This window comes from Ipomoea nil, unplaced genomic scaffold, assembly GCF_001879475.1.
Source record: "Ipomoea nil cultivar Tokyo-kokei standard unplaced genomic scaffold, Asagao_1.1 scaffold1932, whole genome shotgun sequence".
Taxonomy (NCBI): Eukaryota; Viridiplantae; Streptophyta; class Magnoliopsida; order Solanales; family Convolvulaceae; genus Ipomoea; species Ipomoea nil.
The window spans coordinates 2932501-2949339 of record NW_017618360.1 but is presented as its reverse complement, the minus strand read 5'-3'; the positions used below and the strand labels follow the sequence as shown (position 1 = coordinate 2949339).

General features: G+C 34.2%; 2 protein-coding genes and 1 long non-coding RNA gene across 3 annotated transcripts; 1 reads left to right on the top strand and 2 right to left on the bottom strand.

The window, feature by feature from the left end:
* Positions 1-1183: 1183 nt before the first annotated feature.
* LOC109146551 (ATP-dependent DNA helicase SRS2-like protein At4g25120) lies at positions 1184-10805 on the top strand. Its single transcript, XM_019294215.1, has 29 exons — positions 1184-1555; positions 2167-3076; positions 3168-3209; positions 3295-3458; positions 3883-4078; positions 4367-4423; positions 4506-4611; positions 4722-4855; positions 4964-5038; positions 5164-5289; positions 5367-5498; positions 5589-5672; positions 6009-6122; positions 6240-6340; positions 6636-6702; positions 6932-6982; positions 7154-7231; positions 7645-7854; positions 7985-8023; positions 8482-8553; positions 8702-8788; positions 8868-8924; positions 9355-9545; positions 9645-9738; positions 9867-9917; positions 10036-10098; positions 10211-10270; positions 10380-10442; positions 10519-10805. Exons 1-29 carry the CDS (start codon positions 1398-1400, stop codon positions 10606-10608), a joined length of 3672 nt encoding a protein of 1223 aa, XP_019149760.1. The 5' UTR covers positions 1184-1397; the 3' UTR covers positions 10609-10805.
* LOC109146553 lies at positions 10276-10592 on the bottom strand. Its single transcript, XR_002048465.1, has 2 exons — positions 10503-10592; positions 10276-10394 (listed from the first exon to the last, which is right to left on the bottom strand). It is a non-coding gene; the product is annotated as an uncharacterized LOC109146553 (long non-coding RNA).
* A 28-nt stretch (positions 10806-10833) lies between the features above and the next one.
* On the bottom strand, positions 10834-13361 carry LOC109146552 (protein ORANGE, chloroplastic). Its single transcript, XM_019294216.1, has 8 exons — positions 12984-13361; positions 12774-12888; positions 12175-12291; positions 11944-12030; positions 11753-11829; positions 11492-11619; positions 11226-11362; positions 10834-11048 (listed from the first exon to the last, which is right to left on the bottom strand). The coding sequence occupies exons 1-8, from the start codon at positions 13322-13324 to the stop codon at positions 10971-10973; spliced, it is 1080 nt and encodes a 359-aa protein (XP_019149761.1). The 5' UTR covers positions 13325-13361; the 3' UTR covers positions 10834-10970.
* Between the last annotated feature and the right edge of the window lie 3478 nt (positions 13362-16839).

The window sequence follows — 16839 nt, the reverse complement described above, 5'->3', positions numbered from 1 at the left end:
CAACAATACCACTACCATCACACCACCATGACCACCACCACTACCATCACATCATCACCAATACCACCATCACCAACACCACCACCACACGGCTACCAACACCACCACAACACTACAACTAATAATAATAAAATAAAAATAAGTAATAATAATATTATTATTATTATTATTGTTATTGTTATTATTATTATTATAACAAATAATAAGTTAATTTTCAAAAAATAAATCAAATAGGAAAAATGCAATTTCTTTAATTTTCAGCCAAACAGAAAAGAATAGTTTTATAATATTCAATCAGACACCTTTTCTAAATTTCCAAAAAAAAACTCTAAATGTTACACAAGTATAAGCCACGTGCCTCTTGCAACATCTACTATTAGTAAATATCCATCATACAAAGATTGTAAAAATTTTTTTAAAAAAAAAGACTTTTAGATTAAGAGTATGCGTATCATGAAAAATAAAACAAATTAGTTCGCACATTGATTTACTTCCATTTGCACATGTCACATCCAAATTATAACTCGTAGCTCGATCATGTATGTGATTTAACAAATGGTCGAATATTGTGTGCCTACTAACTTTTCCTTGTGGTCATGTACTTTTCAAGTAGTGACAATTGAATCAATTTCAAGTTTCACCAACTTACAACTTTTATTTTAATATATATATATATATATATATATATATATATATATATATATATATAGTAATAACAATTTGTGGTAAATTGGTCAGAGTTCTAAAATTGTATTTGTAGCCACCCCAACTCCATAGTGGAAGCCACATCCATTCTCTTTTAGCATTTTTTTGTATAAAATGTTGAATTCCGCAACCCTAACGGGGCATGTCACTCATACCCACAGATATTATATGACAGGTAAATCTCGGTATCCAAAGTTCCCAAAAATAACTAGGAGGCAAAATTCACCCTCATGAGATTTGAACTCTCATTCCTTTCCTCTTAGTGAACTTTATTATGACTACTTTTGTGACTTCTGAACCAACTTAAGAGTCCACATTTGACCTTTCTAATAATACTCTTCATTGTAGCTACACTTTTGATTGGCCTCTTACATTTCTCTTGACATTTTCACAAATTTCATTAGTACAATTTTAGATGAATTTCATAATTCATACCAAGAGAAAAGTTGATTACAAAGGTTTTAATTTGGTGGTGAAGTATAATTTACAAAAAATATAGGGACCATATTTTTCAAGCAGTAGTTCGGGCTGGGCCTCCTCTTACATTGGCCCATAAATTTAAATTCGTCCGGGATGAACAGCCGGAGGGAAACCAGACGACAAAATCAAACTATCCTTTCCGACCGCCCGCATTTTTTCCGGCATTTGGAGGCTGTATAATTGATCCGTATAGACCATAGAGGGTATTGGATATGAATGGAAGTATAAGAGGCAAGGAAAATGAGGTAGGCGAGTATGGCGGATTAACGGCGGAGCAAAAGGCTCGAATCTCCCAAAAATTCAGAGCTGCCAAGGCACTTCTCGCTCGCAAAAGGCCCCGCGATGCTTTCGATCATCAATACCCGCAAAAGTGAGTAATCAATCGAGCTTTCGTGAAGCAATAAAGGGGTTTTTCCCTGCTCTAACAGTCCCTTTGGCTGCCCTGAAATGTAGGCCGCGGAGGCAGCATTAATGGCTTAGTAGATTGTTATTTCAGCTGAAAGTACATGATGAGATTGGTTTGTCCATTCATTAATGGCTTAGTAGATTGTTAATTGAGCTGAAAGTACATGATGATATTGGTTTATCCATTATGAAGAAAATCTGAAAATTAGTTTGGTTTGTTGTTGGGGTTCTAATAATTAACAAATCCTGCTGCGTTACACGGCAGAAATTTTATGTTTCTGTTCAAAATCAGAGTTTTAACTCTTGAAGTTTATCAGTATTGAATACGTCTATATAGATAAAACGGAAATATTTAATTGTGAATTTACCTAAAAGTTATCTAACATTTTAATTTTATATTTTTGTTTGTTTGTTTTGTGGGGGTTGGGGGACTGGATATCAATTATCAATAATGCATTTGAACTTTTTTTTTTTTTTTTTTTTTTCAGTTTGAAAATGAAGTGCTTGTTTGTTATTTGAATATGATTGCTAAACTTGACAAGTTTATGTAATGTGCTTCATACTTGTGGTTGTTAGAGATGACAATGGTAGGGGAAGTGGACATCCAGATCACTTGGGTGGCATTAGAAGGATTCCTCTTTCTGAGGTTTCTATGAACACATCTTCACCTATCTCTGAGAAGGGTTCGAATTCAAAGCTGATCGATCATAGTAGCAGTGTACGCTGTTTGGATGGTTCCTATGGCTATGCTGTTAAAACGAGAAGAGAGACTGGACAACATTTGGCATTATTTAGAACTCCTGAAAAACAAAATAAATCTAGCACTGAACAGTGTTTTGATAGTTCATCCAGCAACAGAACTGGATTGACTGCTGTTAGTATCCATGAAAAAGCAGGTATTTCAGTGGAATGCAATGTTGGGTTGCATTCATATATTACTCCGGTGAGGCAACCTTGCTTCTCTAATTTGAGTGGGTCATACCTATTATCCAGTGGGCTAGATGATGATTTTGATGAATCTATTTTGGAGGAAATTGATGCTTTGTGCAAGCAGAAGTCAACTGAAAATGCCAAAAGAGAGAAGCCCTGTAATAATCAGGGGGAAAGTCAACATGCTCACAAAAGTATTGGGAAGGATAACTTAGGTGCAAAAGTCAATGCAGATGAAAGCACAATGGTTGAACGCATTCTGACTTTAGCTGATCAAGTGTCTGAAGCAAAATGTTTGATTGACAGTGACACTAACAAGGAGAGCTTGAATCCTGGTGGTTCAGGTCAAAACTTAGAACTTGAATGTGTTTTGACTTCAAACAGAGATCAAGAATGCAAAGAAGAAGAGCCAAAGAGTTCTGAGGCTATGTATATTAGGAGCATGCCTGAGGAATATGCAAAGTACATAAGAGCTCTGAATGACAAGCAGCAGGAAGCTGCCTGTACTGACATTTCAGTCCCATTGATCATCATTGCTGGACCAGGAAGTGGCAAGGTATCTCTCTCGCTGTTTTCTTCACTTTTTGGGTTTGAATTATCTTTATGTTCCTTAATTATGACTTGCTTTCTCTGGTTTTGGGTGTCAGACATCTACAATGGTAGGACGTGTCTTGATGCTGCTGCATGAGGTAGTACTACAATACATAAACACTTAGTCAGTTGTTACATATTAGCTTTGGTTCCTACCTCTCTGTTGTTCTTTGAAAATTATAGGGCATTGGTCCATCCAACATTCTGGCCATGACATTCACTACAGCAGCAGCTTCTGAGATGAGAGAGCGAATTGGGGCAGTTGCTGGGAAATCAGCAGCAAAAGAGCTAAAAATTAGCACATTTCATTCATTCTCTCTGCAACTCTGCCGTTTACATGCGGAGAAGTACGTGTTTGCTATGCTTTCAAAATAAAAAGTATGGACTTTCTACAATTTTTAAAAAGTGTGTACTTCACAAACTTGTAGAAGAGTGACTATTTAATTGACATCGCATAATAGATTGATGCTCTGTTTGTGTATCCTGCTTCATTCATAAGACTAACAGGAACGGAAAGGCTGGTTACCTCTTAAAAAAGCACAGTAAAGAGAACTCTATTTTCACTTTTGAGTGCGAGTCTATTATGAAATCATAGTAATAGAAATTCGACAATGTTTCAAAGAGATACGACCTTAAGAATGAATTTAGCTATGTTGGTAGACAGGTGTGTCCCATTGTGAATATTAGTAAACACACAGTAGAACTTTTAAGTTTAATTTTCAAAAATTCAAATTACCAGTCAAGTACTAATCTATTGGCTCTATCTAATAGGCTGGGCCGCACAGCTGAGTTTTTGGTATATGGGCAAGGACAACAGAGAAGGGCTGTCATTGAGGCAGTCCGCCTACTGGATAATGAGAACAAAGGAACTAATAGTGAGTTTTGTAAGCTCAATGAAATGCCTGATGTAAAGTCTCCCAATCAATTCAAGGATAAGTCAAAGAAGTGGCTGAAGTTTGTAACCCAGGTTTAGTATATTTTTTTTCTAATTGTTTTTAAGGGTTTTTATATTTTTAAACAATTTTTTTGCAATAAATAAACAATACAAGATGATTTCAGTTTTTTTCCCCCACTCATATAAGCAATGCATCTGCTTTAGAAAAAGTATTTATCCTGAAATGGTTTGATATGATTGCTGTGACCAAATATCATCTCTGAAGTTAAGACACCTTTTCTTTTAATATGGTTTGAAATCTTAAATCGTGAATAAATGTATCATCTCTGCAGACTGATCTCAATTTTTTTCTTGCTGCAGGCTAAAGCTGCTGGAAGGACAACTGAATACTACTCTAAAGTTGGCAACAAGATGGGAGTAAGCCAAAATCAACCATTTTTATTTCATTGTAGTTTTAAAATGTTTGTCGTTTACCATGCTAATCTTGGAAGTGCACCAGGCTGCAATTCTTGAAAAGTACAATGACATATTAAAATCTTGCAATGCTTTGGATTACCATGACTTGATCAGTTGTTCCGTGAAGCTCATAACTGACTTTCCAGAAGGTTTGGATTAGTGATTTATACTAACTGAAAGATGAAACATAGAAATGTGACTATGCTACCAATCTACCATTTACAGATATCAACTCTATTTCTGTTTTCTTTGCATGAAGTATCCAAGGACTGCCAAGAATCATGGAAAGCAATAGTAATTGATGAGTTTCAGGATACAAGTGCCATGCAATATGGCCTTTTGCTGATCCTTGCATCCCACAAGAGAGTTACTGTTATTGGTGATGAAGATCAAGTATGTTCTATTTCCGAATATGCTTTCTCTAGGAATTTGGGGAATCCAATTCTTTCAAGTTTCAACTTATCTCTTACTTTTGAATTTACTGTTATTTATTGTACACAGTCTATTTTCAGTTTTAATGGAGCTGATGTTTCTGGATTTGATTCATTTCGAAAAGATTTTCCAGTGCATAAAGAGGTCTGCCTGTTCTCTAATGGTCCAATTTACTATTCCACTAGTTTTCATTAGTTTGGTAGTCTTTGACTTGATGAATAGGGATCATGAGTAGCTTCACCATAAATTTACATACTATCTTCGTTTAGGTTAGACTTGATAAAAATTACCGATCCACTCGTTGCATTGTGGAAGCTGCATCATTTCTCATCCAACATAATTTGAGACGGTGCTGGTCAAAACATGTTCTAACAGACAATTCTTCGGGAGCTAAGGTAGTCTTTTTTGCAAGTGGTTTCTATGGTAAACACTTTGGTTGAAGTATGTCATGTTTACAACTGTGATGTTTCAGATAACTATCAAGGAATGCAGCAACGAGGATGCACAGTGTGCATTTGTTATAGATAAAATATTAGGAATTATTTCTGACAATTCATCTGCCAAATCTTCATTTGGCAGCATTGCTATTCTCTACCGGAGGCAGGCAAGTACCAATTAGAAAGAACAAACATTTTTTTCTTAAAAAAATACTGTGATCTTCCTAACTTTTTCATGGCTTTATGTTTTACAACAGGTGTCAGGAAAAATATTTCAAGTGGCATTCCGTGATAGAAAAATTCCATTCAACATTCATGGTGTGGCCTTCTATAGGAAAAAGGTAGACAATATACCTTTATTAATGTTTCATCTATTATACCTATGTTTATTATTCAGCAGTGATCAAAATAATTTTCATGAATATTCCACAACTATGAATAATGATGTAGCACTGGTGACTACCTTTTTGTGGCTTGAGTTCTCTTGATTTATTAGGCTTTGTTAGGATTGGTAGTGAGAGTACTCTTGAAGGTTAGTTTACATAACCTACCTCTTGCCTAAATTAAATGGGCAATGACCTCGGTCCTTGGTCTTTCCTAATATATATATGTAATGTGATATGTGATATTCCTTCACATGCATTCAACCGGTTATTGACTCGCAACACTATTAACAGGTGGTCAGGGCAATTATTGCTATGCTCAGAACAACCCTGCCTGGATGTGATAGTGCTTCATATCGACGAATATTTAAAGCTTTACTCCCTTTTGATAAAGATGAAAAGAAGAAGGTTCTGAATTTGTCTTATTTGAATTATTTATGGAGCCATAGTCCTATTTTTATCTTATACTTCTTCACTTCTTCTCTGTCAATAAAGGCCTTTCTGTTGATGTTTTTTATGGTCCAGATAATTGAACACATTGAGAAAGTTTCTGCTATAAGAAACTGTAGCTTTCTTTCTGCTGCAAGTGACATATTTGGTGCAAAAATATCTGGTACATTCAAAAGGTTTATTTTAGAACCCCATGCTCTCATACGTCTTAATGTCTTAATTTTACTATGTTTGTATTAATTTATGAAGAGCTACTATTGCACCATATCAAAATCTTATTGTAGTTTGATAATCACTTTGATTTGTGGTTAGAACATATTGTGATAGTTTCATCAAAATACCGTATTGTCATATCCTCAATCTTTGGCTTCTTTGTACAGTTTCATGTCTTCATTCCTTGGCTACTAAGCTGCATATTTACTTATAAATGATGTCTATTAGTACTTATTTCTGGATTGTGACTTACAACAGGCGTCAACTTACCCAAGGGCGCAAGGTGTTAATCACTCTTGACATGATTTCAAAGCTTGTTCACAGGGTAACACATAGTTCGGTTTTTACATGTATAATGATTTTTAATGAGTATCTTGATATTCAGGTCTTTTTTTTTTTTTTTGCAAAGATTTTCTATTTATATCACAGTAATATTGACTATCCTAGAGTATCTTTTCTAACAATGAAGGTGGCTCTCTGCATACAACTTTATCCATACTTGCCTAAATTGGTTTGAATGAAACTCTGGTAATTTTACTAGTTGATGCTTGCAGGAACAATCAATTTCAGCTGTCATTACTTCAGTGGCAAACATGATACCTCAGGTTAGTTATCTGAATCAAATATTAAGCACAATGCAGAAATGTTGGTGACAGAAACTATATGCATAATAATACTTAAAATAAATTGTCAGATAATTCTATCAATGGCCATCTGTTACCATAATTTGAAAATAAAATTTCTTGTGCCTTTGCATATGCTCTTCTGTCTTGTAGAAATACCTTCTTGAACAGCGGGCAGTGGTTGACGTGGATGGAAGGAAGTTACTTAATGAAGATAATGATCTTAGATCTGTAAGTAGACATTCTTCTTCTTCATGCACTTGTTATTGTAGTATTCACAAGTAATAATATGAGAAAGCTTCATAGTTAAGAAATCCTAGATGGAGAAACTGTGAGAGAAATCATCTCACGGGACCACATATTTATAGTATTCATAGTACAAAATTAGTTTTTGTACTACCATATATACATGGATTTCTAATTAATGGAGATCCTTCAGTCTATGCTTGATTGACTCTGAAAATGATCTTAGATCTATAAGTGCCTATTTCTTTCTTCATGCACTTCTTACTTCAATATTCACAAGTAATATTTATGAATATAAAGACTGGACTATTGTTTCTTTTGTTTGGACATAGATAGATTTGCCTCTTGTATCAAGGCCTTGTGTAAATGCATCTAAACTTTCTTGTGCAATGGTTCAGGTTCTTCAGTATTTGTTGGATGACGTATCTGATTTTTTGAGAATCCAAACTAATACTGTAGAAGAAGAAAGTGACTGTATAAAAGAAGGGAAAGGCTGTGCTAATGTTCTCAAAAGTTTTATTGATTACATATCCGAACGAGAGACAGAAAATTTCCGTGCCAGGAGACTTGAAAATAAAGATTCTGTTACCCTTACTACAATTCATCAGGTTTTCCCATTTATTCTAAATGCCACATTTCATTTTCTCATTGAATTTCACTCTTGCATAACTATATTTATGATTCTACTATTCTAGTGGCTTACTTTCTTCTTTTTTTATGTTTTATTTATGTGCATAGTCAAAAGGCTTAGAGTGGGATACAGTTTTCATTGTGAAGGTAATAATAAATAAATATTCGTTTTCCCTTTGATATTATGGATGTTTCATTGTTTCTCTATGCATATGGGCCATATGGCAATAGTGGATAAGTTTGACATTTGACATTTGACATTTGCTGCTGAAGATGATCTTTCATTGTTTCAAGATTTAATTTCTGTATGTTTTTTATTCTTGAAGTTAATAATGACTTATTCAATTTTTTTAATCCATAAACATGCATTTCGATAATCAAGTATGCGAAATACTGGTAAAATTATTGGTCATAATACTATCAAACATGACCACATATTTTGGTGTAGGCTTGGCTTATGAAAAGAAGGATGGACGTTTTAAAAGTGGAGTTGATTTTGCTTCACTTGTTTCAAGTGAAAAGATTCCCATGTTAATCTGTTTTCTTCCCAATTGGATGTCTGTCTTTCTGTTCCCTTCTTAATTTGCTTTGGACCAATATTTCAGGCAAATGATTCTGAGATTCCCTTGCTACATGAATTTAATGGAATTACAAATGAAAATGCCAACTCTTTAGAGGTAAGCCTACTCTAGTCTAGAAAATTATAATGATGGAAAGTAGTTTGGCTTAGGTTCAAGTTCAATGCATACTTATGTGTTCTGTTACTAAAACTTGTTTTTTGTTTTCACTACGACATTTTGACCTTTTTGCTTTACAAAATATTAGGAGGAGAGACGCTTACTTTACGTGGCAATGACTCGTGCCAGGAAAAAACTCTTTATTTTACATGTATTAATGGACTCGAATTGGCAGGTAGAGTACAAAAAAATTGTTTAACCTGATATGCACTGCTCTTTGATCGTTTCTGAAGTGTAATTGCACCTACTTTCAGGTTCTTCAACCATCACGCTTTTTAAAAGAAATTCCTCGACATCTATTGGAGGTCCAGGTGATATTTATTTCATGTTTTAGAATTCAGATAACATTATTATTACTCAGTATCTAATATTGCACTGGTTTAGGATCATATCCAATTCGGGGCTTCATCTTTTTGACAACACTTATTTTTCAATGTTGTAAAAACCCAAGGAATCCATGAATTTGCCCCTTACAGTAACTAAAGCATGTGTAATTTTTTATGCATTACTAGTTAGTGTATGATTTTTTTTATTTTTTATTTTCATTTTTCCACCTGTGGTTTAGCTCTTTTAACACTAAGCCACATCTAGAAAGAAATAAGTAAATAAAACTATCATACTGTGGCAAACTTCAAGCAAACATTTTGACTTTTGAGTATACATTTTTATTTTCTTTTGAGCAATACGATAAAGATCATGTCACTGATTTATTTATTTATTTATTTATTTATTTTTCTGTAGGGAGAGGAAAATTTAAGAAGTTCAAAAACAACTTATCAGCAACAAATGAAGGAAATACCTCAGATTGGTTCCCCAAAAAAGATGTTATCCTCTGACGATAACTCAAGGCTATACGATTCTTCCAATGATCCAGTGGATGAAGCACCCAAAGATTCAATTGAAACATGCAATTCTAACAATTTCCTAAGAAGGTCCTGTTAATATTTGATAATGACCATCACAGGAGAAACAATAAATACAGTGCTTTTGGACCACAATTTTCATTTTGTTTCTATATTATGGCTTTTCAGATTCAGCACAGAAGACCGTGCTGTGGTTTCCCATTTATTCCACAAGTGGGCGAAAAAGCCTGCATTTCAGGATCCAAAGAGGTTACTCAGTAAGGTGAAATTTCACTCATCTTTTGTGTTGCATTATCAGTTCCTCTTAATGTCATTGTTATGAATGTATGTTTACCTACATATGTTGTGTATCTCAAATGACGGCTTGTGAGTTATCTCATTCTGCTATAGGTAGGTTTTGTCATTGATGAGCGGCTGAGAGGCAAAAAGATCTCACATAAGGTTGTATTCCTTTCCTCACAGTTCTGGAATATCTCTTGCTTTTCCTACTCGGTTTCATTTTGTTCTAGATGGCTAATTTCAGCAACCTATCTTAGTATTGGCTCAATGACTTTGCCAGGATGTATTGTGTGCCTTGAAGTCTGACTTGGGGTGTGAGGAAGCTCTTCATTATGCTGAATATGTAAGTTCATCCTAAGTATTAGCAATTTAGCAGTCGCTCTATTTCCCCACTGCATCATTGACTTATGCACAAAGATAGATTCTGAAAATCAGAAAGTTTCTTTTTCAATCAGGTTCTGAAGTGGGAGCAAATCCCTGCTGACAAGCGTGCTTATTTGATGAGAGAAAAACAGGTTAAGATATCCCCCTGCAACCTCATCACAGTTTAAGAAACTTATCGTTTCAGCAACTTTCTGCAGTGCTACTGTTGTCTTCCTAAATGTCTTTTCTCACGTCTTTTAGGAACATTTCCAAAAACTGAGAGTTGAGAATGCAATGAGTTCATCAGAACCAACTCCTAAACAGGTACTAGTAGTTTTGTCAATTCATAGAAATAGTTTTCGAGTTGGGTGTTGAGTTTCTTACCCCCTATTTGATGCAGATCGCTTATCTTCAAAGTTTGGGGTGTACTGTGGCTCCTACATCTCGTCTCCATGCATCGCGTTTGATTGAAGAATACAAATCGCTGTAATGCCAACAGATCTAAACTGATTCTCAGGTACACTGATAGAGAAATACAAAATACAGTAAGAAAAGACTTGACAGGTAACTGATTCTCAAATATACTGAGTGATGTTTTTTACCAGCCTGGTGATCTTGAAATAGTATGTGTAAATGGCACAGTTTTGATCACATTCATTCAACTTTAATATATGAGTTGTTTTATCACACCACTGTATTGCCAGCCAGCATTTGATTTGGTCCGCAAACAGTTTATTAATTGCAAAATGCTCAAAATAACGTTGAAAAACTTTCTATAGACATACATTTTGACCAAAACATTTGTCCAGAATCTTTACATCTAGGAGCACTAGAGCTACATGAGATTCCCATTTAATCAAATGGGTCAATTCGTGGGTCATGCTCGCTTGCCATAGCCATCCCAGTACAAAGACATGTAGGGCACATGACCTGCAAAGTTAAGGATGATCAATAAATGTTGAACCATTCCTGTTCAAGCTTAATCTTTTGGTTGATAACTGATTTACTTCTATGAATAATCTTTTAGGTCACTTATCCCATATGAACAGAACCCATCATACAGCAGATTTAAGAAAACACACCCTTAAAGCAAAAGTAGACTTATACCTTCCCAGAACCCGAGCAGTTTGTGCATCTTTCTGTTTTAGGTGGAGATAGTGGCTGATCTCTACGATTAACTGTGGAGACAGGTTCGATAAGGACTAGTGATCCAGTGCTTGAACAGCGAGCACATGCAAGATACCCTGTGTGTTATAAACAAAGTTTCATAAGCACCAATTCACAGACATCTTCTGAGGGCAATATTTGTATCTTAATTTGAAAGCTGGAAATTTTTCTGTTTCATGATGAAAATCATCATACTGAAAGCGCACCTGTTCCTAAACAGTACTTGCACCTCTTATGCTCCTGCTGTTTCACATTGTTTATTTCAACTACCATCAAGGCAGAGATTACCCCAACTGCTCCACCGGAGAAGGATGCCACAATGGGGTCCACATCACTACAGCGTTTATAAATATTTTATGAATATAGGAGCACTAGATACTATCCTCAAACTAAATAGACCACACCATATGCCTCGTGATTTGCAGAAGGAAATTTACTCCATAAGTATTCATCCGGCAGGGTATTACCTTAATTGCATCGGAAGGTGCATGCTGCGAATGAAATCAGCGTACGATGTACCTCCTAAGCCCAATTTTAGTTCCAACTGAAATACACAACAGGAAGGCATCACGTGGGAGAATATAAGCTATAAGATTGAAACTTAGCTCGAACTTTTGGAACCTAGAATGATATTTTACTAACACGAATGCAAACTTACAGTAGGTGCTAGCAGTCCGCCAAAAAGCATAACTCCGGCTATGAGAGAGAAACAAGTGGCATAATATTGTTTAAGATTTGCGGATGTCTGCAAGCATATACATGTTAACCAAGTGCAGTGTACTTTAAAAGGGTAATCTCTTAATTCAAAAGTTAAAGACAGATGGTATTTAGATAACAAAGGTATGTTCGCAATTGCTACAAAAACATTCTTAGAGGTCAGAAATCTTACGAGAGGAGGCAAAAAAGGAATGAACGAAGGAAAATTCGGAAGTTCATTTTCTTGCTTTTCATTAAGAATCCCAAGCTCAGCATTCTTAATTCGTTGCTGTATTCTCAGCCTGCGGACCTACAAAAATGTTGAAGATATCAACTTTTAACAATAACATCCTGAACTATACTAGATTCAAACTGTCTGTGCCTAAATCATGAACACCCTCAACTTCTATAGTTCCATAAAAGAATAACTTTTTACAGGTAGTCGTGCTGCCCTGCCAAGTTGGACAGGTTCTTCGCTAATAGATGTTAATTGTTAGCTGATTGAGTTAGTAGGTTTAGGTAGTTGATAACATTAGTTGTTAGTTGATTAAATGCAAAATGACTTCCTCAAAAAACTGATAGCAGTTTTTTGAATTTTAACATTTTGGAGCAATAAAATGTTGGAAAAAACTAATTAATCAAACACTTTAATTTCTGATCCAGCAATCACTCTTTTGTGCTTACAGAAAATTAAAATTTGCTGGAGAAATTTACAAATTGCTTGATTGATTGGGTTACATGATAAAGCTTCAAATTCATTCGTTTTGATTGATTGCAGTTGCAGAGACTCACCTCTTCCATATGCAAAAATATTTTATTCCGGCGACTCCGAATATTGTCTTGAATTTCTTTCAATTCCATTTGAGCAAAGTCCTGCACTGTCTCAGGCCCTTCTATAATGCAAAACCTTCAAATCCCAAATAAAAATCAGTAAAGCTAACCGCTCCAGTTCTTCCTACTTTTTCCAAATAATAATAATAATAATAATCTGTGAGAAATTACGCGGAAGCGTTTTTATCGGGTGATTCGGTGTCGACGGATGAAGAAAAGGAGGAGGAATCGGCATCAGCGGCCATGGAACGCAACCTGACTCTGGATTTGAGCCTTCCATGAAGATGATACCGGGAACTGTGGAACGGCGAAGTGGAGAGATGAAACGGCGTCGTGGAGGACGAGAGCGACAAGATTCTACCTGAATATACCATTTCAGGGAAAAGGAGAAGAGCTCTGAGATTAACGTCGAGCTCAAGCTGTATATTCTGTTCTGTTGGTAAAATAAGAGAGAGAAAGAGACGAGACAAAGGAAGTATCAAACTTGAGTGCGGGTTCAGATGGTGGAGCATTTCGTGCTCAAATAAATTACTCCTTTTATCCCCTTCTTAAAATATTGTCACATTTGTCTACTTACTCTCTAAATTTTATTCTATGATGTGACGGACATCGATAAATTACTTTATATATATATAAATCTCAATACAAATAAATGTCTACATCAACATTTTGTGTGTGGGAGTAAAAATTGAGAGTAAAAAGGGAAATTTTATATGTACTCTCATTTTGTACTCACACACACAAAACCTTAATGTAAACACTTGTATTGTGACCCACATAAGAATTAGCTAATTAGAGTCTCTCACATGGACTAAAATTTAGAGAGTAATATTTGAGAGTACATATAATATAACTCGAGTAAAAGATGAAAATACACATGATATTTTCTCTTATAAAATTAATTCGAATTTTGTTCGGAACTCATCTACAGAGTTTGATTCATGTTGAGGAAAAAAAATTGGGCCAAGGCTTTTTAAGCTGGTACTTGAACTGCTAAATTTGTAATTGTATTAATTGTTTGCTTATCAACTGTATAACAATTTTATTACGGAGTATTTAAACGTTAATGTATTATAAATGCAGGCTATTTTGATTGTATCACGTGGTTGAAGAGAGAATGAACAAACTTTAGTTTCTTCTAAAATTCACATCTTTTTCTTTTATAGACAGTAGAGGCAACAACACTGGAGTTTTTCTCATGTATTTTATCTTTTTTTTTTTTTGGCAAGTATTTTATCTTTAATATTGTTATATATTAGCATGTAAATATTAGTAGTCTTGTTGTGAGCACTAGTGTACATACATTTGAAAATCTATAAGACAGTTGAGGTATATTTTGCGATTTATCTTCACTAGTATTAAGAGCAAGAGCGGTAAGAGCCTTTAAGAAGTACGAACATTAACTTTAGTTGTACACTATTAATTAATTCAAAATTGGATTACAAGACTCGGTTTTCAAATTTTATTTACAGAGAATCAAACTCTTTCCGATCACATAGCCAAGTTGGTAGGCGTTTGGCTTAGCTTGATGGTTCCAAACTATCTATTGATTTTCTTGGTTTGAGCTAGTCAACTATGAACGAGCCATGGTAAGTTCTATGTTTGACTTACCGCATGTAGTCTTTTGCCGATTAAAGTCACATCTTTGTAATCACATTCAGTCCATTATTGACTAAAATTACATATAATTACTTTTGGATAACAATTGTAGATTTTTTATTTTTTTTTTCGTAAATCAATGTATACTATAATTAAACATTTTGACATAGCGTGCACACAAATAGTTGTGTGAGAAATTAGTGGCTGTTGTCTGTTGAATTAGGTCATGGGACAAATTGGTTTAACTGATAAATAGATGTTTGTTTCTAAGGGTGTATTTGGTTCGCACATAGGAATCGGAATGAGTATTAAATATTTGGTAATGGTAATGGGTTTTGGTGAAAGTATTTAACATGTTTGGTAGTAGGGTGGAATGAGAATGATTACTAATAATAGTGCTTGAGAATGAATAAGGGAATGAAACCCTTATTTTATTTGGATATGAATTTTTCAATTGATGGGGTATTCGAAACCCATAGTAGTGTTCTTAAAACCTATCAACCAAACAACAACAATCACTTTCATACCCATTCCTATGTGCAAAACTCACCAACCAAACACACCCTAAGTCTTACCTTTGAACTCTGAAATAAATGGGAAGTGGACAGTTTGAGTGGAGATGCACTAATATACGGTACACATTGCTCTTGGTGTCTTAGGTGTGGGGCTCCCACCCATTAATGGTGAATGGATAAATTGGAATTTTTTTTCCATCGGGAATAAAAAAACTTGTCACTTTGATTGTGATTGGGTAACACATTCAATCCCATCTTATCATATAAAAAACTTCTAATAAAAATATGTTGTATGTGGTCCTCTAACAATATATGATTTTTTTCATAGACTTGACAATTTTCATGGTACATTTCTCTAGCTTCTAACCAAAAAATAGAACCGTCCATCAGTCTAACCTGACAGAATTGTGAAACAGTAAATTATAGTGACTTAATTTATGAGAGATTAGTCCCACACAGCTACACTACAGTTGGTGAGACTCGATCATGATTCTCTAGCTAATAGTCTTGTTTGCTGTGTTTTCTTGATGGCGTTATTACACGGAATCTAAAAACATTATATGTGCGAATCTAGGTAATATATCATATTTTTGTCTGTATTTTTAAGACTAATATGATTGTACATTAAGTTTAAAATATTGTACATCAAATTTTACCATGATAAATTATTCTAATTATGTTACAACACCATTGGTCTTCTATTACAATTATTTAATGAGCATTTATTAAAGGTAATATTATAACAATCTATGGTCAAAGTACCTATGAGGTTCCTAAAATATAGTATTTTGTTCAATTTAGTCTTTTATCTTAATTTTGTTCAATTTAGTCTATGTACTTTAAAAAGTGAAACAATTAAGAATAATAGTTGAACAAAATTAAGGTAGAAAGACTAAATTGAACAAAACATTATAATACATAGACCTCATAAGTACTTTGACCAACAATCTATTTAATAAACTTATATTTATTAGACATTTAATTAATCTTATCCATGTTATCATGTGAAAAGGACCCCTTACTTGCGGAGACCATGGCGGTGAAGGAGGCTCTAACATGGCTCAAGAACCGTGGTGCTAATCATATTATATTAGAGTCTGATTGTCTGAATTTATGTTCTTATTATAACTCTTCTGTTTAGAACTTTTCATATGTTGGAACTTTGATTAAGTAGTGTCAATCCACTGCAAGGAATATTGGGGATGTTACTGTCCGCCATGTCCAGAGGTCAGCGAACCAGGTAGCTCATGTGCTTGCACAAACGACCGTTTTTATGTCTATCCTTGGTACTTGGAACTCCGTTCCACCGAGTTGTATCTCGGATTTGATGTTGATTTAATATATTGAGTTTGTTTTAGTTTAAAAAAAAAATGGTAATAATTAATTTCAATATAATCTACCATAAGTGTTTTAACATGTTAGGAAACTACCAAAAAAAAAAAGAAAAAAAAAAAAGAAGCCCTATTTATGCTTCACCTAACAAAAATCAATTATTCTCTAAACTAATTCAAATCGAATTAATAAAAACGTAATAACCCTAATTATGTTAGGAAACTACCCAAAAAAAAAAAAAAAAAAAAAAGCCCTAGCTAATTATGCTAAAATTTAGTAACAATACACCGCCTTAAACCAACTTCTAACGACTATTTAAACCCTTAAAATTGTGAATCTATCATTATTCATTATTCAAGTTTCACCCAATTCAAACTCTCCAAGACCAGTTGCGGCTTTCACCACAAAAAAGGTATATATTCATCACACCTCGACTTATTTTCGTCGTTTTTTTTTTTTTTTTTTTTTTTTTTTTTTTTTTTTTTTTTAAGATTAAATATTCAAAAGTATATATATTATATGGAAAATTTTTAAAATGTGTATAATTATATTAAATATTATTAAAATTTCATTACTAATAC

Excerpts from the sequence above, each read along its gene's own strand:
- LOC109146551 (XM_019294215.1), top strand. The coding sequence starts at position 1,398 with ATGAATGGAAGTATAAGAGGCAAGGAAAATGAGGTAGGCGAGTATGGC. Across the intron at positions 4,856-4,963 it reads TTATTGGTGATGAAGATCAA|TCTATTTTCAGTTTTAATGG; the intron begins GTATGTTCTATT and ends TATTGTACACAG. Across the intron at positions 5,499-5,588 it reads CTATTCTCTACCGGAGGCAG|GTGTCAGGAAAAATATTTCA; the intron begins GCAAGTACCAAT and ends GTTTTACAACAG.
- LOC109146552 (XM_019294216.1), bottom strand. The coding sequence starts at position 13,324 with ATGCTCCACCATCTGAACCCGCACTCAAGTTTGATACTTCCTTTGTCT. Across the intron at positions 12,889-12,983 it reads CCCGATAAAAACGCTTCCGC|GTTTTGCATTATAGAAGGGC; the intron begins GTAATTTCTCAC and ends TGGGATTTGAAG. Across the intron at positions 11,363-11,491 it reads CAAGTACTGTTTAGGAACAG|GGTATCTTGCATGTGCTCGC; the intron begins GTGCGCTTTCAG and ends TATAACACACAG.